This window comes from Alligator mississippiensis, chromosome 3 (genome assembly GCF_030867095.1).
Source record: "Alligator mississippiensis isolate rAllMis1 chromosome 3, rAllMis1, whole genome shotgun sequence".
Classification (NCBI taxonomy): domain Eukaryota; kingdom Metazoa; phylum Chordata; order Crocodylia; family Alligatoridae; genus Alligator; species Alligator mississippiensis.
The window spans coordinates 131211906-131238207 of NC_081826.1; the positions used below are offsets into that span (position 1 = coordinate 131211906).

At 43.1% G+C, this 26302-nt stretch overlaps 1 protein-coding gene across 7 annotated transcripts in view; it reads right to left on the bottom strand.

Annotated features, from left to right (window-relative positions):
- Positions 1-4818: 4818 nt before the first annotated feature.
- Positions 4819-26302, bottom strand: part of PHACTR1 (phosphatase and actin regulator 1) — a 476216-nt gene continuing 454732 nt past the window's right edge. For 6 of the 7 annotated variants that reach the window (XM_019494850.2, XM_019494855.2, XM_019494858.2 and 3 more), the window contains 4 exons: positions 22839-22900; positions 12872-13012; positions 7918-7994; positions 4819-4968 (listed from right to left, as the gene is read on the bottom strand). In XM_019494850.2, the coding sequence (XP_019350395.1) occupies positions 4953-4968; positions 7918-7994; positions 12872-13012; positions 22839-22900 (296 nt within the window). In that variant the 3' untranslated portion in view covers positions 4819-4952. Of the gene's footprint in view, positions 4969-7917; positions 7995-12871; positions 13013-16562; positions 20736-22838; positions 22901-26302 lie in introns of those variants that run through there. The other variant, XM_019494854.2, reaches the window with a different exon arrangement.

Below are 26302 nucleotides of genomic sequence, written 5' to 3' on the forward strand. Positions count from 1 at the left end.
AAGTGGAGCTGGGTAAGCACCTGAGGAAAAATGGTCATTTGCACCCAGTTTTTTTGATTTCTGTGGCCCCAATTTTCACCGTTTCCTTCAGTGAATGTTTGTACAAAGTGGTTTACTGGCAGGAATATTAAGAAGCCTCTCATTTATACGTGAATATGAGTATTTTTTATCCAAATGAAAGTATTTTCTGATCACATTGGAAATTGATGCTGTTTATACCATTTCAACCATTCAGTCTGCACACACAATGTGTGATCCATGCGGTCAGTGAAGGGAGAACAGCTGATGAGACAGTAAAGTGCATACGAGTAAAGTTAAGCCAAATCTTATTTGTATAAGGGGTTTGTTTGAAAGGTTTTAAATATAAATTAGTACAAATTGAAGTCTATCATTATTAGTCACTATTTTGCCTCTCCCCTGGGAAATGCCCCCAGTGTGTGTTGGCACTACGGGTGCAAGAGAGGCCATGGGCTCCACTCCAGAGTGTACACTCTAAAGCTTGCTCAAATAGAAAACACGTACACAGAGAGAAGGGCTATAGTTGTGAAATACATTGTTATTTATGAATCCTCCACCCAGGTCTAGCCTCAAGTATTTTAGCAAGGGCGGGGAGGAAGAGATGTCACCTTTGCTTTACCTCAGATGTTTGTGTTGTGTTCTCAAACCATTTAGCAAGAAGTGTTACAGTTATTTTTACTATCACTCCATGCTCTTGCTTCTTTCTGGAGCAGAAGTTACATTACAACTTAGAAATGTTAAGAAGAGTGGGTTAGGATTCACTAGGTTATTACTGACAATTTGTCTTTTTCAACATTAGCGTTTTTTTCTCTTCTGCATACTTAGTGATCAATAATGCAGTGAAGCAAGTTTTGTCCTTACCACCTTACATTTATTTCTTTTTCAAGCAAGATACATTGCTCTTATTTTTAGATAGCCTTCTGTTGCAAATGAAGCTCACTGCTGATAACTGACTATTCCAAAGGGAAGGCATCTGCTCTATCCTTACCTCCACCTGGACTATGTTAGGAAAAGTGTACACGCCTCTCTTTTCCAAAAAAAGAATACCAAGTACTGCATGACTTGACTGCAGCATAGTGTCTAATGGGGAACATGTTCACAGTTCTGTGAAAAAGTGGTGAAAAACCCCCTGTCATTTTGCTCTGTAGTGCCCATTAATGTCATTGGGTTGCTATACATGCAAACTAAGGGTGCAATCTAGTCTTTTGTCATCAGTGACCTTTCAGCAAGGTGTCTTTTTAGAGGGTAATGCCTGTGAAATACCCAGAGCATTATTAACAGTAAAATACCAGCTCAGTAGCATAGATTACTCCATGATAAAGTGTTGGGCACTTACTTAGGGTGGATTCCTCAGCACTATTTTGTTGCCCATTATGCTGGTATTTGTACCTCTAGAGCAGGGGTGCTCAACTTCTGGCCATTGGGCTCCCCATAAATTGGGGGGTGGGGCAGTGGCAATGAATACTGCCACCCCTCCCCACTGCCAGATTCCCCAGCCCTTGGCAGATCAGAGCTGGGGCACCCTCCACCCTGCCACCACTGCACAACCCAGTTGGGGTTGGGCCACATCCTATTTCAAGTACATGGCTGGATCAGGGCTGGGCCATGCCCCTTTCCCCCTGAGACCAGGCTGTGGTGCCCCTTCACCCCCATTGGGCCAGGTTGGGGCCAGGCGAAGCCCCCTTTCACTGCATGACTGGGTCAGGCCCCCCCCCCCCCCCCCCCCCCCCCGGATGGGGCACTGCTGCACTTGCCTTGGATACTGGCTCAGGAGGACCATGAGCTGGATCCAGCCTGCAGATGGACCAGGCACTCCCCATCTGGCCCACCAAGGAAACAGGTTGAACAGCACTGCTGTATTGAAACATTAGCAGGTCCACTGACTACTATTTCAGATTATCACGCTCATCTGCTTGGAAGTCAATACTACCATAAACAAACTCTTTCCACTGTTACCCAGAGCTGGGTCTAATGCACCCTACACAGCTGTGGAGCAGGGCCAGCCCAGTCAGGATAGGTTCCCACTGGGGTTGGTACCTTGGTACACCAAGGGCAAGGTGCAGTGCTAGAGCAGCATTTCCTCCATCTAGTTGTGCAGTGTGAGTTGCTTAGTGTAGATAGATCTTCACAGCAAACACTGCTCAATGCTTTTTCTTTTTTTTTTGGTGCCCTTTCCTCTTTAACAGATAATCTGCCCTTTCTCTAGTTCCTCCCACAGTCATACCAGTTCTGGCTACTGTGATTTTTGTTGCTCCTCAACCCATCCTGCAGGACTGACCCTCTTCAATAACAAAGCAGAGAAGCCAGAGCAGGGATCTTTGGCCCTGCAGCTATTTGATGATAATGCATTATGTATGCTCAAATGCCAAGACCTTGGCTTTCCTTCTTTTTGAAGCCATAACACCTCCTTGCTGTGTGTGCAAATTAAGATATGCCTCCCCATGCCTTAACTAAAACAGCATGTAGCAATATATGCCAGGGTGAGAACTTTTCTGCACGATGCTGATAACATTTCACATTGTGTTCCAGCTACTAATGAACCCATGTCTGAGGAAATGCATTGTAGGTCCAGGAACTTTAATTGGCATGGTCCTGTATTTGAGGCTGTGATCAGTAGTCAATGGCAGACCATAGTTCCAAGGAGAGTAACACTGCCTCAAACAGAGAGAAACCGTCTCTACTTTGGGGTTATTTTCTTTTGATACACAAACATATCCTATGCACATGATCAGGGCATAGGGATCATTGTAGGTATTTATATACTATCAGGAAAACACTAGGCAGAACATGGTAATCTGTGCAGGATTTAACTCCAAAGACCTACTACCACAAATCAAAAGGACAACTTCGTTCTTTAGCTTCTGTAGTAAAAATTAAAAAGTTGTAGGCCTCCACCATACTCTAGCATATATTATTCTCCAAATAATTATTTGTGTTCACCCTGTATTATTCTCCAAATAATTATGGTGCTTACATACAAGAACAAAATGCTTTCACATTTCCCATATAGAACCCAACCCTGGGATATTGTCCTCAAGTCCTTCTGAAATCAAGAGCCCTCAGTCTATTTCACTTACTTCAGCTTTAAGATTAATCTAGATCCACTGAGCCAGTGAGTTACTCCTGATTTAGACCAGCAATAAGTCTAAGCAGAGATGAGACCAGAGCCAGGGTGACTACACAGGATTGGTGACAGCTCCTTTCTGGGAGAGAAATCTCCACCTGATTCTAATAGAAATCAAACTGAGGTGGAAGGAGGGAGCTGCAGTTACAGAGCAACCCAGAGAAGTGAGAAAATGAGGGATCGTATAACACATAGAGAGAGAAGACCCTCTTACAAAGACACTGTGGTCATAGAAAACTTTGGCGTCTCTTCACAAATTTTTAAATGCAAAAGACAAATTATAAAATAAAAATGATACTATCCAGAACCCTGTTGCTTATGTGGATATTACCACAGTGCTTTGGACCACCTACACAGCACAGCATAATGTTTTCTTATATGGGATCACATACAGCGTTGTATGTAGCTTGCTATGGTTATACTCTGTAACGGCTTGATTCTGCAGGGCGCTGAACACTCTGGTCCCCATCGGACAAAGCACTGAGGCCTGTGCTTATCTTTAAGGAAGCATGTGAGTACTGTCATTTGCAAAGTAACTAATGATGCTCTTAGCGAAAGCTAAGTATGTGTTTAAGTACATTGCTTGAGTAGAGCCATAGTGCTCGGCTCCTCGCACAACTGAACCCTGGTCGGACCCTTTACCAGTTAAAAACATGCCAATGGGGGAAAGAGATGATAGATACATTTTTTTTTTTTTTGCTGAACAGCTTGGATCTAGATACGGCAGCCAGTTCTGACCACCCACAACAATACAATGGAATCAACCTGAGAGGTTATTTTCAGTCAGATTTAAGTTCACACCCTTAATACCCACATTGTCTTTGAAATATCTCCCACATGCAGAGAGACAGCGTATATCCCACAAGGACCTTCTTGGAATTCAATCTTGGACCCAATTCTTCACGGACCTGCACCTGCTGTCTTCGACACTTGTACAAAGTGGACATAAAACACAGCCTGATTGGGTTGTGTTCTACATCCTCTTTACAATCACGAGGCACAGGCATAGGCTACTACACAAGATACAAGGCAGGGGGGAATGAAGCCCCTTATGTTTGCTGACAACGTCTTCTTTTTTAATGCATGGATTCAGTGTTATATTTAGAAAAGTACATTTTGAAATACAAAAAGATGGAGTGAAACCAGCCTTCCATGAAGAATCCTGCTCTGGTTGAAGCACGCTCTTTTCTTGGGAAGCAAAACAGTGATGGTCAGGCAGCCACACACTTTTCCAGGGAATGTGAATTTCTTTGTACTCAGAAAATGTTCAAGATGGGCTGATCCTTATAGTAGTTCTCCCTTATCCTTCTTCTAAGGTGCTCACAAATAGAAAGTAATGTTTGGTTTAAGTGCTTTAATGCTTGGGGTGCAGGCCTGTTGGAGACTTCACCCAGAAGAGTCATTCCCAGAACAACACCAAGTGCTTCAGGGGTCTTTGTAGTTGGATGACAAATGCTTGCAAGGATGAGGGGTGACTGAAGACAGAATGGATGCACTATCAGCTGGGCTTGGACAAATATGGTGAATCCACATGCCAGGAAGTCTTTAAACATAGGTGCCAGATCTTGGCATGACTCCCACCAGGGGTATTTTCTCTTATCAAGGGATGTGCCAGCAGGTCTGATGAAGGAGCAGTAACCATCACATGTAAATACAATTTTCATCTTTTTTTCCTATTTTTATTTTTTTTTTAAAAAGGCAGTTTGGAAGATTTACATTGTACGTAACAGGGAAGTGAATAATACCAGCACTTATGGTTCCTTTTAATTATGTTTTTAAGACGGCATAGTAGTCAGGAAGAATTGAACTGCTACGGTCTATGAAACCTAAAAGAAAAAGGGTGAATGAAAAAAAATGCAATATTCTGCAACAGAAATATTCTTACATGCATGTTTATGTAAAGGCACCATTATCTAACACTTAGAGCAAGGCACTAGAAACCAAGATCTCTGTTTTCTGTGTAAAGTTGGTCCTCAGTCTACCCATTTAAAAATGGGCCTAAACAACAGTAACAGCAAACTCAGTGTTGTTACAAGTTTTTAAGGACCTAATACAAAGCCTGTGGAAGTCAATGACAAAGTCTGGATCAAACCTTTAGGATACGTCTCCGTGGAAGTTATTTTAGATTAACATTGCACTTTAAATTTTCACCCTGTCTGATTCCAGAGTACGTTATTTGTTTGGACAAACCCTTAGATTTTCAGGTAAAAAGAATTTGTATAAATTTTTCAGTTTAAAGAGACATTTGGTGTTAAATTCACAGCTCTCCTGCATGCACTGAATTATAACCAAAAGGGTTTTGTCTCCAAGTCATGCAGGCAGGCTGGCGGGGGGGGGGGGGGGGGGGGGGTGTGGAGGGAGGGGAGGGGGCAGGGGGAAGTGTTTAGTTGCTGATTTTTTACAGTCATGAACTAATTTATCTGTACTATTCACATGTTTGATCCAGCACATATGTCAATGCCTTAGAATAGCTCATTACCCTGCTAATTATTTTATAATGGTTACTTAGCTGAGTTTATTTAGGAGAATTACTGATTCTCCTAAGTGTGTACCCTGTAAGTAAATGTTTTCTGGGGCTGTTGGTCTAACCAGAATACCTCTATAGATGATGAACCTTCTTTTAGCTTCAAGTATGCTGCGTAAGCCAAGGATAGCTGTGGGTTAGCTGGTATCCCTGCAAACCAGAATGGCTGTTTCATGTAAATCTAGACTGAGCTGCAAGTACTTTTCATGATTAGGTCCTTAGTAAGTTAGAGGTTGGGTGGTGGCTAAATTTGATAGACCCATATCAGCTTTCGCATCAATCCACTGAGGCCATCAATTAGTTTGGTGATGAATATTGCATACATATTCTTGGCAGTTCTGCTGTCAGAACTGGCGCTCACCTGGGACCTCATGGTTCAAAAGTAACTGCTCACCTCTTGCAAACATATTCTAATACTAGGTTGCTGCTACATGGCTCCACCCTTGCCCCCACAATTTTTTATTCCCATTAATCAGTTCAGCAGGGCTGAATGAAATCTTTCCACTCTTTCAGTTTCTATGGTCTAGTATTCAATCACAATTCTTTGGTTTGCATTAGCAGCATGTGGGATTCCAAGAGCACTTTTTATTGAACTAATAGCCAGGCACAGGGCTTAGCCTCCTAGACCAGATGCATTCTATCATTTCAAGTAAGTAGTCAGACTATTGCATAGCTTTAAATACAGCGATCTATGAAGAAGTCATTTGAATTAGCTAGGGCAGGGGTGGCCAGTTGCGGCATGCGTGCCACGAGTAGCATGGGCCATGAATGATTGGTGCCTTCCGCAACTGGGGGGCCACCCTGGTGGTGAGCAGGGACCGAGGACCGGCTGTAGCCACTGTCCACATTGTTGGCAGCAGTGAGTGGTGAGCAGGGACTGTCTGCAGCTGCTGCCAGGCGTATTGGCAGCACGGGGGTAGGGAGGGGTCACCACCCGCAGAAGCTGCCAGCGGCTTCGGCAGCAGCCAATCACATGCCCTCCTGTGCCCCCCCTATGCATCACCTATGGCATGGGCAGCCTCTGTGTGTGGTATGCAGCAGACTAGGGAGGGGATGGGCAGCACAGGAGCAGATAGGGTAGGGAGCAAAAAGCAGAGCAGCCAAGTGGAGAAGGGGATCAGAGTGGCACTCAGGGAGGGTGTGGGACTAATTTGTGGCATATCTGCCAAAAAGTCTTGCCTCCCACTAAGCTAGTGGATCATTCCTGAAAATGAGCAGATGCCCAATGTATTAAAAAAATTACTGCAATTTTTAATTTCCATAAATACAGATCTACAAGTGGTGAATTAATTCAGCTGTAATATTTTCAGCATCACTCTTAAAGTCATTAACTAAATTTTGTATGAGTACCTCTAGCAGTCTTCCCTAAGTGTACAAATACTAGAGCTGCTCTGGTTTTGTCAAGACCTCCCTTTTAACATGAATACCTACAGTTGTTGTTTCAATCTATAAAAGAATAAAAGTGAATTAGGTGTAGGACTTTACTAACCGCAGGGAGCCCCATTTTCAGAGGTGCTGAGCACCTGCAGCTCCCACTAGCTTCACCTGGAATTGCAGGGGGTTAGCAGCTCTTAAAATAATTCCCAGAATAGAAACAGCAAGGAGAGGGGCTGGGAAACTTCTTGATCCATCAAAGTGCCTAGAGTATGGGTTTCTAGAAATGAGATGTTAGCTCAGGCTCCTAACTCATCCAGTCATCAGCTTTTCTGCCTAGATCAGCATTAATTGATATCCTTGTAGGCCGTTATGATACTGAGCTTGATACTCCACCACTGAATTGCCTATGAAAAGACCTGGAACTCAGGGATTAATAAATGGAATAATCTGAGTAGTCAACAGTACATGATTTGTGTTTCCATTGCAGAGTAACAGCATCTTGCTATGCATTAGCTCTGCAAAAGGAAGATTGCTATAATTCCCTGGCGTTTCTTTTCCTTTCAGACACAAACACTGTTTATTTTAGATACCAGAACAAGTGAAATGCAAGGGAAAGGGATGCTGAATGAGCAAAAATAAGGAAAGAAGAAAAGAAAATAGATTAAATGAGGTTAAGAACTGGCACAAAACTGAATACAAACATGCAATACTGAAGTGTGTGTGTGTGTGCTCATGGTTTGATTCTGGCTGTTGTTTGCATGTGGTTATGAGTTCAGTATGTGCTTAGGAAATGAGCTGGTATGTTTTGCAAATCAACAGTATTCCTTCATTTACTTAAAAAAAATCTCTCAAGCCTACCTTGTTAGATGCTTACCTTGTTAGATGCCGACTTAATTCATGAACTTCCATTTCAGTGCTTTTAAATTCATTGAGCTCTTTCCGAATGGCTGCCTGCAAATGATGAAGAAAGCCATAAATACACAAATGGAAGATCAAGATAAACTGCTTTGTCGACAGAGTGAACTTATTTCTTAATGAGTGAAGAGACCGTAAATACTGTTTTCAGAGAGAGAGGAGGAAAAGGCTGTTTAAAATATTAAAAAAGAAAAGAGATGAATATGATCTAAACCCCATGGAGGCAAGCAATATCTTGGCTGAAGACACCTGTCTGAATCGTGAGACACAGGGTCTTGTTCTGGTTTCTCATGCAAATACCCTCAAACAGGTGCAAGCATATATGTTGGAACAGCAACAGAAAGCAAGCTGGGACCAACTAATCTTATGCTACAGCTGAGTGACTTCCAAGCTTTGACTCTACTGAAGCCAAAGGGAGAAAGTATTGAAGTGCCTTTATTGAGAGTGCCCTGCTACCTGCTCCCATTAATTCAACCTCTAAGACAGAGAGCAAGATCATTTAGTCCTACAGAGCTGATGCTGCAGCAGGACATACAACAACAGCTATAAAGTCAAAGTAGTGGCAGGTCCTAGATAAATCAGAACTTTATCAATGATAACCAAATACACTCAAAGCAGACAGGAAGCCAGTGTAGGGTACCAAGTGTGAATGCTAAAGGCTCTCGTAGGCCTGTGAAAGGCCGATGGCCACGTTCTGTCCTGGCAGAAAATTTGGAGAGGTCTGCAATGACAGTCCTAAATGAAGCATATCCAGCTGTCCAGTGAAAAAGAGCAAAAGGCATGTGTAACCACGATACAGGAAAACATTTTTTCAGAAGTGTCTGGGATCCATAGCGTTAAGGTATTTAGATACTTAACTCAATGCCTTTGGGAAATTTAGAGCCTAAATGTCACTGAGGTAATAATGAGACTCCCAGCTTGAATGGCCCCATTATTTGGTTGAAATAATAGTTTTATGCATAATCAGAACTCTTAGCAAGAAGTGGTGCTAATTAAGGCCCCTGATACACGTTACACTTCAGATGTGATTAACTGGTTAATCATGTCTTAAAAAGTGACCTGGCCACACGTTCAGTAAATTAATGGTGTGATAAAATGAGCAAAAAGCCACAAAGTGATTACACAAAATATGTGTAATAATTTTTCAGCTGGTTCCTATCCTGCATTTAATTGAATGTGTAGCCAATGCCCAGCCGTGGAGCACATGGGAGCCATTCAAGACTCCTGTGCACTCCGTCGGCTGGGAGTGTCCCTCAACTGATCGGGGCTCTCAGCCGTGAGCACATCATGACTCCCATGGCTGGGAGCCCCAGTCAGATGCTCAGATCTTCCAGCCGCGGGAGCGCACCTTGCACTTCCCCACCTGGGAGCCCCAATCAGCTGACTGGTGTTCCCAGGTGGGGGAGTGCAGGAAGCCAAGCTTGCTACTTGCCAGTGCAGGGCACATGCATGGAATAGCAGGATGTGTGATTGTTGGGATTCTGCATCAGATCCCATTGCGCCTTTACTTAAATATCTGTCAGGGGCCTACAGCCAAAACCAGCATCAAATCCCAGCAGCTGGACCTGCTGGAAAGAATTTCCTTCAGATCACTTGAGTGGGTCAAAGATCAGCCCTGACTGAAGAGTATGTTGAGTCTCCAAGCAGCAAATCTGCTGATGTCAGAGCCCAGGATCTATTCTAGAAGCTATTATCTTTGAACCTCTGCCTTGTTAGGTTATTGGTTATCAGTTGATGCTGCTCCTTTTGTACATGGTTATAAAAACTTTTAGTCATGGCAGCCCCACTGTCACTTATTTAGGGATATCTCAATGGGTTTCCCTCTCTAACAGTACAGAGACCAGTACAAGAGAGACCCTGTGCCAGAATGATTTATCCAAGTGCAAATTGCTTTCATTTAGACAAGCCCTAAGTGATATGCTTTGTGAACATGAGCCGCAGGTCTGGGCCCTCTGTGCTTTTTATATATAGCTTTGTTGTTTTATTTACTTTGAAAATAACTGACAGGCCTTGCCACATCTATCACTGCAGAGGGTGATGTCTATGCAGCAACCCAAGAGCCTACCTTCAGCCAACCAATTTGCTGCTTAAGTGACTGTGAAGGGGCCACACAGGCAGCTGACTCCCACAAGGTCTGAGATCTATTATCCCACACGTCTTGATCTATTGTTAAGATTTAGGATGCCCTTTTTATTCTTCAAGCAGTTAAAGTTGGTAGAGTTGAAGTGAGACTGAACACAATTCCTATACCCAGAACAGAGCAAGATAAAGTGACAAATAGAAAATCCATTACAAAAATGTATTTTTGCAATAAATCTCCTTTGCATTAGCTAGTGAAGATGGAGGTATTGGATCACAGTTTTGAAGGGGAATCATCTTTTACAGGGGACTTGCAGCCCTGTCAGGTATTTTCAGAGCTGGTCTGAATTTGCTTTGCTGTCTGTTTTAGGAGCGGAAATGGGATGGAGAAAAGCAGGAACTGTGAATGTCAGGAATTATGGCACTGACCACAAGACCTGACTCTCATAAGGAAAAATAGGCTTGTGCTCTTTCTTTGCTTCCTTATGGATGGACTTAGCACAGATGGACTAAGAACTGGAAATGTCATGTCTTTGTTAGAGGTCTCACTCAGAGAACCCAAGAGCTCAGTGATATGGACTGATATTTACATAAATCAAAGTTGAACTAGGGTGCAAGTTACTTTTTCCCACTATTTGCTGCCCTTCCATGCCATCCTAAACACTGGTACTTAGCACTGTGATACTACTTTCCAGTAAAAGAAAGAGTAAGAGAGATTCTTAGGTTACTGAATACTGTCTCTTGGCATCACAAGTATCCAGCTCATATAATCAAACCCTTTAATTCCAGTCATAGATACATAAATGCTTCACAAAGCTGAACAGTCATTCATTTCTGCCATATATAAAATAGAAAAAAAAATACTGTAAAGTACAAATTGGTTCCTAAGGGGTACTTTTCACAGGACACTCAATGGCAAAAAGCTGGAGTGTAAATTGTAACAGATATACAGATATATGCTGTGTACAGATGTTCATGTCTACTAGTAACACATTTTTACTGGTAGCAAAATAGCTTTGCATCAGGAATATGTACATATGTTCCAGCCCCATGACTGGAGAGTTTCATAGGTAAGCTCTCCAGTCAGGGGGATTAGAGGGTGGGAAAAAGCCAGTTCTCTTCCTCAGGAATCTTCTTCAACATCTGTACAGCTCTCTGTGCCAAGAAAGGCTTTTGGAATAAAAGTGACCTATGGCCTAACTCTATTGGTACCACTGGCAAAACTTTCCCTCAGAGACATAGTGCATGCATCCTACACGTGCCATTAAGGCGATGTGATAAACTGCAGCACAGTTCAGGACCGCAGCAGTTTGAGCTGGGGTAGGGCAGCCCCGGAGAGGCTGACTGGAGCATGAGGGTGCTAAAGTGCAGGGCTATGTGGCAGGCAGCCGCCGCACATTAGCACTGTCATGCCCCAGCCAGCCCCTGTTACTGTCTACATGTGCAGTTCAGTGTATGTAATTACTCTGCTGTAGGATAGTACTATCGCCAACAGTACTATCCTATGGTGGAGTTAATTAATTTACTGCGCCCCAATACCAGCGCACTTACAGACAGTAATGATTTACTGTAGAGCTAATTAGTCAACTTCAGTAAAACATGTGTAGATGTACCCAGTAAAATCAAGATCACAGTAAGTCAGAGGCAGTGCTGGAGTTAGAAGCCACAACTCCCCCTCCTGTTCCCTAGCCACTGCCTGTTTGTAATAGTCCATCATTGACCCAGCCCCATAGTAAAAAAAATAAATCAGGTCCTGATTTCCACATTCATTGATGCCTTATAAACTTAAAGGGCTTGAAAGTGCACAAAATACTTATGAGATGCGTAGTCTCATTGTCCTCAGAACTATGAGAAAAGCTTAAATTTTTTCTGTCCCTTTTGTGGAGACTGTCATCATGTCTGCCTAAGAAAGGGCAGAGCACGTTTACAAAATAGTAACAGACATGGTACTATACATGCAAGACAAAAATAAAAAAGATGGAATCAGCACAAAGCATGAAAAAAGCTCACCTCTTTCCCCTTGCACTATTAATCTTCAATCTATAAATTACTTGTGCCAGAACATTAACCCCTTTGCTGCTAGCCTCTATTAGACTCTATGGTACAGTGATATTCACAAGAGAGTGCCCTTGATGGAAAGAACAGCTTTTCGCTATGTACCGGGGACATACAGCAGCCATTCAGTGGTTAAAAAATTATGTGGAGAGTGGGAGAGATATCCTGTTTGAAGCATGATATGTCTATCCATTCTGTCTTCCAACAACAATACTGGATGATATCTTCAACACAGAAAAGTGACCTATCAGTGTCATGAACTGATTTGTTTTATGACACGTCCTTCCATTGACTTTCACTGAACACACTGAATTTTCATGTACCCATTAAAATTTTGTACTGTAGGATAAATTATGTGACTGCAATTTGGGTGAGTACTTCAGTAGCACTGGTTCATTAATGCTGTCCCCCAATATTACATGGAAAATTGTGGATAGGAACTACTCATTTGTAAACTGGCAGAACAGGGCAAAAAAATAAACAAATACAAGGGTAGCTAACATGGTCTCTTCTTCTAAGATTTTAAATTAGTGTAATGCAACTGATTCCAGTGGAGCTGTTCCTGGTGACTGGAGAATGACATCCAATGTTCATAACTAGAAAACATAATAAATTAACATAAGCGGAAAAGAAAAAAAGTGGATGCCTTTGGAAGGCAATGGAGTTGAGTCAGTCCCATGAGTGCTGTGGTTCCACACCATATCACACCAGCACTGTGGAACCTAGTAACCCATTCAGGGGTCTTCTACTTCCCTCCACTTGTAGCTCACTTTACTTACTTTGTCAGCAGCTGTGAGCCGCGTCCAGGGTTTGTCTGCCCTTCTGTCATAGTCCTGAGCATCTGCCACTTCCACGTAGTCACTAAAGCGGATGAGGATTTTCCTTTCACGCAATTCTTCAACTGTAGGCCTTTGACTCAGCTGCAGGTATCAGGGGAGGAATGGCACCAGAAGTCATTTTTTTTCAACTCAACATTATTTGTTGCCTTATCTTACAGGCAGAAATGTTATAATGATATCAGGTCCTAAAAGAAATGTTCCCAGCATCATTGGCTTTTGTTAGCCTCTGCACATTCATGAAGGAGATGACAAGCCACTGTTTTGTCTTCCTTCCAATAGACAGGAGCGTCCCCCTTGTGGGCTACACTACAGCTATGTTACGCTGCATCATTGTAAAATAGTAGGTGGCAAGGCAATCCTGTAGTGGCCTAAAGCTGATATGTCATTTCCCCTTGCTGCTGAGGTAAGGGATGTGGCTCTGTTGATATCTGGATGCTGATGGCACCCAGTAGAAGTTTTGAGCTGGCACCAGAAACTGGTAGGGCTGTGCAAAGCTTCAGTCCCTAATTTGATTAGATGGAGATTTGGCCCGATTCGGTGGCTGAATCTCTGAATCCGAACTGAATCAGAAGACCCGCTAATCTCTCTGAATCAAATCGGAACCCTCCAAATTGATTCAGAGAAATTCGGAAAGATTCAGCGATTCAGGTCTCGACACAGCTTTAAATGTTTTTTCTACGTATGTCAAGATACCAGGTGGATCATGAATGCTGCAACGGTGTGATGGATGGAGCATCCCACAGGAGCACGCGGCGGGGGGGGTCCCCAGCACACTTGGCAGCAGACCCAGAAGTGGACCAGAAGCATTTCCGGTCCACTTCTGGGTCCACAGGGGAGCACGCTGGGGACCCCTGACCCCCCCGGCTCAGCGACTGGTGCCTCCTGGGTCTGGCAGGGGGGCACCTGGGGTCCCCCCACGACTGATCACCGAGCCATGGGGGTGCAGGGGGGACCCCAGCGCACTTGGTGATGGACCTGGAAGTGGACTGGAAACACTTCCGGTCCACTTCCAGGTTCACCACCAAGCATGTGTGGGGGTGGGGTGGGGTGGGGTGGGGCCCCCTGCGGGATGCTCCATCCACCCCAGCACTGCAGCATTCATGAGCCATGCCTGGTACCTTGAGATATGTAGAAAAAACTTTTAAAGCTGTGTCTATGGCCAAATCGCTGATTCTTCAAATCAGCATCAAATCTTTAGATTCGTATTAGGCTGAATTGAATTGGGGACAGTGTTTTGAATCAACTAATTGAATCACTGTCCCTGATTCAGGCCAAATCCGAATCCAAATTGAATATGGTCCATTTCACACATCCCAAGAAACTGGCCCAGTGCACAGCCAGCACAATTAGTCTCTAAAGGTGCCAACTTGTTCTGCCTGTTGCCTGACTTCAGATTAGCAGAACTAACTACTACAGTCCATATTGTATCAGCACCAATAAAAGGAAAATTGACATAATTGGCAATAGGCTTTTTTTGGCTGATGTGGCTAATAATGTCACTGATAAATGCTGCAAGCATGTGCGGCCAGCCTAGCAGCTTGGAGGAGCAGCATCCAGCTGGTAAGTCTGCTGGGGGTGGAAGGGGCAGGACGGGCAGATGAAGGCCCCCATGGTGAGGGAGAGAGTGGGGCTGAGGCAGGGGCAAGGGCTGCACAGCCAGGGTAGGATGCAGGACAGAGCTACAAGCGACTTGTCCGGGGGTGTGGGGGGGAGAGGCTCCCACCACTGTGTGCACCCTGGGGGAGCCATAGGGGGCATGTGCCCCTGGATCTGTGTGCAAGGTGAGGGTGGGCTGGGGCTGGGAGCAGCACCATGCTCTTCCTGGTGATGGGGTTGGGCTAGGACTGTGCTCAGGGCAGGTGGTGGCTGCACTTGGAGGGGAGGGGCTGCGTGGAGCTCTAGCCCACCCCATAGCCCTCCTCTCAGCACTGCCACCTCCTGCCACACCCCCCCATATGCCCCAAGCACAGCCCTGGCCCAGCCCGCCTGCTGGAAAGCGCCTGGCACTGCCCCCAGTCCCACCCAATAGCGGCAACCCATCTTCACCCTGCACACAGGCCTTCCCTTGGGGGTGCGCACAATGGCAGAAGCTCTCCACCCTCCCTGTGCCCCGCAGATGAGCCATTCATGGCTCCGTGCTGTGCCCCACCCTGGCTGGGCAGCCTCTGCCCCAGCCCCACTCCCTCCTTTACTGTGGGGGCCTTGATCTGCCCCCCTATTCCCCTTCTCTCCCCCAACCCCTTCCCCTCCCAACGGAGTTACCAGGTGGATGTCATTCTCCACATTGCCAGGCTGCATATTGGCAATCGGATCAGTACCAGCCAATATGGTTCGTTAATAATCAGCCATTGGTATCGGCCCAAAAAAATCTTTATTGGTGCACCCCTACTAATTACCTCTCTTTACTATTTTGTATGATTTAATCTTAGGGCTGAGATGCAAGCACATTACAAAAGTAGATAAGAATAGAACAGGATAATAACAAATTATAGCATGTTTGCTCTACAATCATAGCTATTTTTACATTGTAGATGAGGCCTCTCTCTGTTTTACAGCTTACCTCAAATGCAATCCTGAATTAAGCATTACATTTATTGTACCAGGTAAAACAAAAGATAAACAAAGGCCAATAGGTTTGTTAACATCAGTGCATTGCTACTTGAGCACTTCTGCAGCAGTTTAATATGAGTATCTCTCTTCTAAATGTTTATCTAAGGACAGAACACATGAAGAGGAAAAAAAACTCCCAAGCAACCCCTACATTTAAATAATATCAAGACTGGACCCAAAAGCCTGGAAATTCAAAGATAAGGTCGGTACTTCATCCTTAACTTGGGCCAAGCTGCCTTTTTTTCCTCCCAACAGCCGGAACTGCAGAGGAAGCAACAGCATTATCTCAGCTTTTGTCAGTGTGCGCCAGAACCTAGCTGTCATTTAAAACTAGAATGGAGGATTTTTCTACCTAATGCCCTCCTTATATCTGATGACACATAATCACTACATGAAAGACTATAAACCACAGTTGTTTTTAAAGGGAATACACAGGGAACAGTGAAGACAATTCTCACAGATTTTAACTGATAAATTACTGCACTCTTTTTCAGGGAGGAAGTTTTTTAACAATACATTATTTTCTTTCATAGTTTGTGCCTAATTTTGACATCTAACCTGGTTTAGCATTGGTGTGGTATTGCCAAAGTAAGCAATGTGCTTATTTTGCCAGAGAGGGTGTCACACTTGACAGTGCCTTTTGATGCCTCGTGCCATGCCGTGCCAAGTTGGTGGGTGGGTGGTGTCTTCCACATGCCATATCAAGAGACACAATGCCTTGGACCATTTAATTTGCATTGAGAGTTAATTTAGCTGAAGGTAGATAGCTCAAAATTGCAACAGAGAATTCAACTTCTCTGCCCCCTACAGGATATATAAAATGGTTACAGAGTGAAAGTGTATTGAAGTCTAATGGCAAGTTTAAAATAGTAACAGCTGCATTATCCAAGAAGGCTCTTTTCAGATAGAATTTGTCTGTATGCCAACCCACACACTGAATTTTGTGCATAGTCTGTGCACATAAATATTAGCATTTACATGTCTGAAACTCAGTAGTAGTCATTTTGCCCATGCAAGTATGTTTTGTGAAGATGGATTCTTTAATACATGTATTGGGTGACAGTGCACGGAGACTGTACATGCAAGGTCATAAGAGCACAAACAACGATACATGCTGAAATCAGGGACCTATATTGCACATACATTATAGATAAATACCTTATTCTTATAATATTATATATCATGTGGAGACCTCAAGGCTCTTGACAAAGGAGATCAATACCCTTATCCTTATTTTGAAAATGGGGAAACTGAGGCATAGACGTATGCAATTAGTTTCTCAAGATTGCCCAGCATGCCAGCACGAAAGCCAGGAGTAGATGTCAGGCATCCTCAGTCCCAGTTTGGATGCTCTGCCCACTAAAAGACAGCCTGGTGGGCTGCAAGTATATGCCATGAAACTAATTTTATCATAAAAAATATATTTACATAACCACTACAGACGTTAAATGTGCTAACAATAAATCTAATGATAATAAAAATGACCATAAAGAAAGCTTATGATTTAGATTTACAGCAATACCTCCAGGGTATGTTATTTACACTGTTAACAAAGACATGTTAATAATTGGTTTTGATTCTATAATGAAGCCCAATTATTATCCCCCCATTACATCTTCTTAGGGCTCCGTCCTGTAGCAGGCTTAGCACTCTCATCTTCCACAGGGTTGGATTTTCAAGGTGCAGCAAACCTTCAAATCCAATTCACTTCAGCAGGATTTAGGATACTCAGCACTTTGCAGGATAAGATTTTTAAGCAGCACCAGGGTATGTATCACTTCAGTATTTGTTCATGGTAAGAATATTCAGGTCATCTGAGACCTTTCTTGAAGCTTAATTTTGTACCTTGTGAGCTCCAGAAACTTAGATCAAAAAGAACAACTTAGTGGATAACTAGTGAAGATGACTTCTACATCTCATAATGGATAGGCATCATGATAAATGCAATGAAATCTGTCTGAAACTTATGCTCAAGGACACGAGTGACTGGTGCCTCTTGAATCTGGGGAGGGCACCGAGAAGCCACCAACGGCAGCGGCCCTGTCAGAGGGGGTACCAGCCCTACCGACAGCATCATTGTCAGCTGTCGGGGGGGGCAACAGGTATCCCTTACCAGTTGCCTATGCTCAAGGATCTGTCAAAACTGGCTCCTTAACGGCAGAGAAGGCATATACTTACTGAATGAAATCTTGGCTTTGCAAGAGTTTTAACATCAACTTGACTGAAACTTGCTCTCACCTAGGGAAACTTTGGGATAGTGTTTTAGGAAAGGAAGTACCTGGAGAAAGCTGGTGGCTTCTAGAACTAGTTATGATCTAAATATCTGGAATGAGTCATAACATCCAACACAAACTGCAGATGGAAGGAAACTTAGCTGCCCCCATTAATGATCCAGGGACATATGTATATTTTTTTCCTTCTTCTACATATAGACATAGGGATGTTTATTTCAGCATGCACACATATGAACATGAACACTGGAGAGGGTACTTCTTTGGGTTGGATACTGATCTCACAATAGATCCAGAAGAAAGCAGGAGTAACTTCACTGAAATGAATGGAGTTGCAGCAGCAAGCAGGATCAGCTTTCTGTATGTATTAGTTGGGTTTCTCTGTGTGCTCAGAACTGCGGGGCTATGAAAGTGGCTCACTTTAAACTCTGATACTAAGCCATTTATCTTTTATCTGATACTTGCAAATTAAGATAAAACAAATTCCTGTCTCTTCAACTTGCAAAATGAACTAAACCAAAACTCTGCCATCCTGAGAGCTGACAAAGTCTCTGCCAATCCACTCATGGGAAGTAACCAGATCTTAAATGTTTCATGTGCCCTGCTGGATTCCTAACTTGACAGCAACCAATATGTCACTGCATCCTTTTCACTCTATTGGCATCTTTGTCACGTTAGCACATTCAAATTTAATGGCTGTTATTTATTAAAGGATTCAAGGTCCAAAATCAAAATTCAATTAGTAGCACACACACAAAATGCTTGCTCTTTTTGTGATAAAACCCAGGACTGTGTAGACCTAGCACAAGGACAGGGTATAATGCAAATCGCTCCAAGTCCTTCTTTCTCGCTGAGACTAACAATGCAATTTATCTAAATTAGCAACCATTCTGTTTTCTTGCCTAAGCTGTTTTACCTCCCCCACCCCCACCAGCTGCTAACACTTTTCTCAAGGGATCGTTATTTCAAACACCCTGGGCTGACCCAAGATGGGAGAGGTCAGTGAAGGAAATGATTGAACAGCAAGATACTTCCCAGACAGGCGCCAGCATACTCTTTAGTGAGCACACAGTTCAGCTCTATGGGGGCAGGCATTTAATGGTAAATGGTAGCTAAGATTTCATGGAGCTCATGGGTGGCCTTTCGGACACAGCCACAGATCATCACTTTTGTTGTTGTTAGTGCTGATGTAAGCTTTTAGTTCTGGACCTGAAAAGATGTTTAGCTCCACAGTAATAGACAGGAAGCACAGGAACTTGGAGTGCTGAGCTATTGTGGGAAGAAATGAATGGGAAAGAATGGTCTTATACCTTGCCCTCTCCCAAGAATGGTCTTATACGTTGTAGCTTGGCCCATTACCTGGAGTACGATTCTATCCCTGTATTGAAAGCTCTTTTGGAGTACTTTCTCTCACACTACCCAGGCTGGTTCAGTAAAATTCATGCCTGATAAAGAACTGATCATTTGCCTGAGGTATCTCCTTCTACATGAAGGTTGCTTTCCTTGAATGGGAATTCTTTGAAATGACATTTGCACAGTCACACTCTTGGGATGTGCCAATGGCACAGCTTGAACCAGTGAACTTAATAGTTGCATTGCTTACTGGGGCAGACCTATGTTCGCTTATTGCTCCCTTCAAAGGTCTTAATGATCAGAAGCTGGGGCTGAGAAGGGAGGCTTGGCATGCAAACTACTTGAGTTCCTTCTAACACCTCCTCTGGTCCAAAGCTGAAATCAGAAACCTAAGGAAGAGGGGAAGGGGTGGATGTGCATACAGGTATGGTGGTAGTAGAGTGTGACTCTGAAGAAATCTGGTTATATGTGATAAAACTTTATTACTTTTTTGAGTAGTTTCTGCACATTCACACTTTAGGCAATCTGTCAGGCAGTATTCATTCATACAGAGTGCTGAAAGAAGAGTCCTGGTTAAACAGGGCACTACGACACTGTGGACTTGCCTCCCCTTAGATCTTTAAAAAGCAGCTGCCACCACTAGTGAGACTGGAGCTGGAGGGCTTTATAAGGATGAAAAGGAGGCAGCTAATACAGGTTGTCTCATTTTTTAAAGACTGTCTGCCTAGGTATTTATTGTCATCTCTAGTAAGCCATCTAGAATTGGTAAGGTAATCTTACCCATTATAGTATGACATTGTACCACGATGTCACCTGCAGTGACAAAATGTCAGCACAGAGATTATTAAGGGTACTTCAACATATGAAGTGGGACTGTTCCACTGACTTCAGGGTGGTCCTGCAAAAACCAGGATGCACGTTATAATTTGCGTAGTTTGATGCTTTTACAGCGAAGAGACTTCAGAATGGGCTCTACAGATCTGCCTTTCCTCGCTGCTGGTGGACATACAGAGTTATTTGAATATAATGCTGCACGCATTTCTTCACCTTGAATTTACCCTCTGTATGCATGTGCAGGTGCATGCATCAAAATCCACGATAACCAGGCAGGTCTAGCGGGATGATTATTTGAAAAGATCAGTTAGACTCTTCCTAAATTCAGGTTTAGCTCCCTTTGCTAATAAGACTTCAGTAAGGATGGGCAGAAGAAACCTGCCACTCTGTTCAAGATGCTGAGACATATTTGGGCCATGCTCAGAAAGGTGATAGCTAGGGACCAGCTGCAATCTTTGTGAAATTCACCAGGTACCTGGCATTTCTAATCATTAGTTATCTACTCTCAGAATTTATTCCCTTCCTCTCATGATTGCTGAGCTTTTGTTATTTACAGGGACACAGTCTGTTTGCAGATGATAAAATTCATTATTAGTGAAGCACTGTGTAATTATCCACAGTTACAAGCTGTTACTAGAACTATTATTTAAAGACATGAGAATAGATAAGTCACCTCTCTATTTAGGGCCCAAATCCATGAGTTCATATGCAAAAATCTCCCAAAGAATTTCAGAGAAACTTCTATGCTGGGCTCACCAGAGCACATTGTGATTTGTCTGAAAGCCAAGAGGAATGAAACATCAGTTGTGATATGGACATGAAGAGAAACTAATGTAATGCTATCAGGTTCAGACATAACTATTCTCCTCCTCACAAACACAAACAAGAAAGGGAAGAAAGTGAACAGAAAAAATTTATGAGTGAGCATGTGTGTGTGTGCATGCGTGTGATGTTTTCTCATCAAATAACTGAAATCTTCAGGATCATCAATACTGCTGAAATTATATAGTAGATTTTAGTCCTTGTGGCTGAGATTTTCACCTTCAGTGCAAACAGCTGCACTGCTTGCTTAAGTTTGCAAAGGAAGGTAGGAGATAAAAACTATAGTAACAGTAAAAGTTGGTTTAGGAAATCCAGGTTTCCTTTATTAATAACTTGTGTCTGCACAACGTTGCTTTTATTTAGCAAATAACACATTTGGGTTGGGTTTCTGCACATTTGCAACAAAAATGAAAGGACTGCAACATGGTATTGCCAATTTTACTGACGTCTACACCCAGCTCCTTCTTAAAGGGTGCATCTACACGTGCAATTAATGTGAAGCAATAAACTCCAAAGCAGTTTGAGCTGGAGTAAGCTACTCCAGTAGTATAGCATAATGCTGACACACGTGCCCAGGGTAGCAGCAATTTGATCCGGGAGGAGCAGGCCCTCACTGGCAGAGGGTATGTGGAGGATCAGCCCTGAGCTCTGGGTGGCAGTGCTGGGTGGTGGAGGGACTGGCCAGGGCTTGAGGGTGCTGAAAATGCAGAGCCATGTGGATAAGTAGTGGGCAGAAGTCTGACCCTGGCTGATGGGGAACAATTTAAGCCCACAGTCAGCATCTACATGTGTGTTTAATCATAGTAAATTATCCCGGTGTAAGATAGTACTGTTCCTGACAGTATTCTCTTACGCTGGTGTAAATTAGTTGACTGTGGCCTCACGCCATTGCACGTGCAGATGGTGACACTTTACTCCACAGCTAATTAGTTGACTGCAGTAAAGCGAATGGGTGGATGCAGTCACAGTGTGTCGTATGAACTGGTTCTTTTTTCAAACATTGGAATCGGGATTGTTATAGGGGATGGGCTGAGCCTTGTTGTCAGGAATTTCTGTCCTTTCAAAAACAGAAATTATAGCTCAGTGGATGAGATCCTAAACTAGGGTAAACTAAAATGGTGTAGCTCAGTTGGTGTGGCCTATTATTTTCAAGGACGAGAGAAACCAGGCTAGAACTAAGCCTCTCAAAGTTTTCCTACTTACACTTCTTATAGCTATGCATTAGAATTTTTGATTTTTGAAAATTGCTTGGATAGGAGAATTATTTTTATATAATTGTAAAATGACAACAAATATTTATAGGGAAAAAGGAAAAAAATAACTAACATGCCCACTATAGGAGGTACAAGCTTGCAATCCACATACAGATCAAAAAGATGAAACCACCTAAAAATCTAGTATGGTGTGGTGCTCAGTTACCAATATGATTTTATGACAGAATTGCCAAAATGGACTATGTAAAAATAACAGAACAAATCCTCCATTCATATAATGACATGAAGTCAGTAGATCTGTGGGCATCTACCCCAGTTGAGCACCTAACCCTAAATTTCTAAAATGATTGAGTAAAAGAGTAGAAGAATATGTCCTGCCATGACAGGCGTGATCTCTGTACTATAAAGCTATTTTCCAGTGCTTTATTTCTGTTTGGTTTTAAACATTTCAAACAACAGGTTTTCTTCCATTAAAAGTCTGTTCCTCAGTCTAACAAATGTTGACTGGGATTTTCAAAAGCAATCAGCATTGTCTTAACTCTGCTCCCACTGAAATCAATGGGAACTATTAGCTTCCCTGGGAACTGAGTTAAACTAATGCTAAGCCCATCTGTCCTTTACTTCTCAGACAGTCTCTAAATTATCTTTTGCTTGTTTTCAAGTATTTCCAATGGACCCCAAAGCTATTCCTTGCCTTCTCTTTTGATTTACACATTACAACAGGGACAATTGCTTTAAAGTTCTTATTGATAAGGGATGCTCTGGAAAATGAAAAGGCAAAGGCTAATTTGGTAGGTAGAAAGTTACAGGTAATGCCAGAGCTGTACAAAAGTTGTTTCTCACCTTACGTGTTAATCTTCTCTTTATCTCCCGTTTCTCCTCCTGCTCCTCTTGCTCGTTCCGAGCTAGAAAAGATTTACGAGGTTCTCAGTTGGAGTGATCAAGCATCCACAGTGTGCAACCAATACACCTCTCCAGCAGTACAGGCCAAGTCCATCCAGTAACTGAACTTCCCTAGCCCCTTGCTCGCAATAATTTCATTTCCTAGTGTCTCACTTTCTAGCACCACCAGAAGGGGAATGTTTAGAAAACATTGTCCCAATGCCCAAAAGTCCAGGGGCCTTGGAGTGAGCAGAGATGATACTGCTAGTCTCTGAGGGGTGCAGGCTCAGTAGCATAATTGAGGGGGTGTAACTGGGGCAGCAGTTCTGGGCACCATCTGTGTGAAGGGGCACAAAATAGCTGTGATGGCAGTGGTGGCTGTTTGCATTGCTGTGACTGGCACTGTGGCAACCAGCACTGTCCTACCTCTGTATAGGCTGAGAGGGTACCGGCACAAGAAAAAGGCAAATATATTTTTCCTTGGACACAGAATTTGCTGACAACCCTTCACTAGAAAGAATGGAAAGGAAGCCAGTGGGTAACATCCCAAGCATGGCACACAGATGAGCTTGCTGTGGTCTGAATTACTGACTAGCAGAGCAGTTAGAGGTTCCTTTTGAAATGAGTCTTTGTAGCATAGCAAAGAAGCACCACAACCCACAATAAATGGCACTGTGTTTCAAAACTTAAAATAAAAAAGAGGCCACACAGGGCAGGTTCTGACCAAGACAAGCCTAGACCTTAAAGAGTTAACCATCTAACACCACCTCCTCTGTTAAAGCTTCACCAGCATCATAGATCCCTCAGCATCATAGATCCCTCATCTTAAAGTAGGCGTGTGGTAAAATTTGCAACAGCACATCTGTCCCATTTTCTAAAGTCCCTTAGGAATTTAACCTAATAGGACTTAGGGTCCTTAGTGCTTATATCACTTCTGAAAATGGGAACTGTATTTGTGAGGCCTCACTTACATTCTGTTGACTCTGCAGACATCATGCCTTCCTATATACTTCTGCTGGCTCTCTATGACTCTGCTCAACAGCTGTGCTGCTGGGCACAAAGTATGCTCTGGGAAGGCACCAGCAGCTGAATAGACTATGGCAGCCAGCTAAAGGCATGGGACCATCTGCACCTCTTCAGCTGGCTGCTGGGCTAGGCACAAGCCTAACTTTATGTGGAATAACTCTGCCAATGGAAAGAAGGCTTCTGTTGTCACAGTAGCTTCCAATGTGGATACCCTCAATGTTCTGCTGGCAAAACTGGATTTCCAATGGCCAGACTTTGGAGTTGTAGGCTACAGCTGAGCCGTTTAGGGATTATCTTCATTTCAGAGCCCATTTGAGAATACTTTAAGACTCGCCTGTAACTTCAGTCCCATCTGTATGTAAAACTCCTATGTAGAATGTCCTGTTGCCTTTAACTCAAATTGCCTCACTCAAGGTGGGTACAGAATAGCAGAATCAGCATGCTTGCTCTGTATAGTCAAGTGATGTGTTAAATGGTGGCTGTTCTTATTTGTACTGGGCTAGTGAGTACCTATAACTCTGCAGTGAAGATGCACCCTTTCTAGACAACTGAAATATGAAGGTAGGTAATTAGTTAATAACTGCTATTAATAAATACACATCACAAAGAGATGCTTGTTCCTGGGCTGCTGCTGGTACACTCTGAGGCTGAGCAGCTTCAATAACTTGTGACATAACAACAGCGCTTCACACATACAGTAGAAGTGTATACAATGGCTTTCATCCAAAGACCTCAACACTTTGCAAAGGTGGGGAAATATCACCCCACAACCTTCCTCCTTTTACAAATAGGGAAGCTAAGATCTGTCCTCTACAGGGTTCTGGTACTGTTTTGACAGAATTGGTGCAGGAACCAAAGTAGTTAAAAATCCATGCAGCGTTCTACCCTAGGCATTCTTAAATCAGTTTAGGCTACCTAGCTTTCAGTTACTATTTCAGCTTAAGACACTCAAATTGACTGAAGGATGTCCACATTCAATGATCACACTGATTCAAACCAGCACAGTTTAAATGGTACTTAAATTGTGCACCAACAAGATTTGCAGCACAGAAAGGCTAAGTCAGTCCCCTGATGCATTTTCCAGACTACTAGAGGTGAAATAGCCATTGACAATGGCAGATAATTACCATTCGGTGACTTCATCTTAATAAGTGTCTCAATTTCCCCTGCTCCTTGTTTTTACCAAGCTTTAGAAACAGCAGGGCAGGATAAAACTTTCACCAAGTGAAAGTTACAACAGTGAAAGTTAGGATTTGGCAATGTGTCCTCATGGCTAAAACTAAGTCATTCTAGATCTTCAGTGGCTACAGAACTGTTTGTTCTTTTGTAAATGCTTAGGAGATTTTTTCTTCCTGTCTAGACAAATGATTCTCATAATGTGGCCTCCTGGGGTGCATTATCCTTTCAAGGGTGCCATGGGGTGCCACTCAATGTTAGCACTGGTAGGTGTGCAAACATGATTCACAACATAAACCCAAAAATTTCAAATAGGAAGTCATAGTGTCAAAAACATTCTAACCTGTTGTGGCCTTCCTGAGTTCTTTTGCAATAGAAGAATTACTCTATTATTTTTATGTAGTCAAAAAAGAGTAAAAACTAAGAGCTGGAACTTCCCAAGGGGTGCCTTGAGTCGAATGAGGGGCATCTTTAGTTTAAAAAGGCTGAAAAGCACTGCTCTATACCGTATTCATGAGGGCTGGAATTTTGTGGCCTGACTTATGTGCCGATGTGAAATTTCAGCTGGAATTATGCCAGACTGAACAGACCCAATCTAACTGCCTTTTTACAGGAAACTTATGCTCTTGGAAAGTGCCATGCTGGTAACCCTAGAAGCAGAAGTACCTCATCACAGATACAGCACTCAGTCACTTTGACTGAAAACTAGCGTGGCTAGTATGGAAGGACCATCTGTTTGGGTAAGGAACAGATCAGGCTTTGTGCTTTTCCAGGGCATGAAACTGCAACATGCTGAGTTCCTCATCTGAGATGTTGCATGACTTTGACTCCTATTTAAATCAGCAGAAGTGAAGGTTATGGTGTGTCACAGAGGAGATAGTCAGCATCTTTCAGGGTCAGTCCCTCAGTCCTCAGCTTCTCTGGTAAGGAAATTGTCATTTACTAGTGTCATTTGTGGCAGTGGGGTCTTGTGTTATGGATACACAAGCCCTGGGAAGCCAATCCACTGGCACTCTCTCAATTATTCCAGCATAGTGGGGCTAGGAAATGAGCAGGTTATAAGTATGTAATTAAAGAAGGCATGTGCAAATGCAGCTTACTTCATTTGGTGTCCCCGTGCTCCTAACAGGGCTGATTCTATTTGTCAGTACATTTGTCATAAGATTGTCACGGTACCAAACATGTCATATGCATCAGGGAAATTTCAGCTCTAACCACAGAAG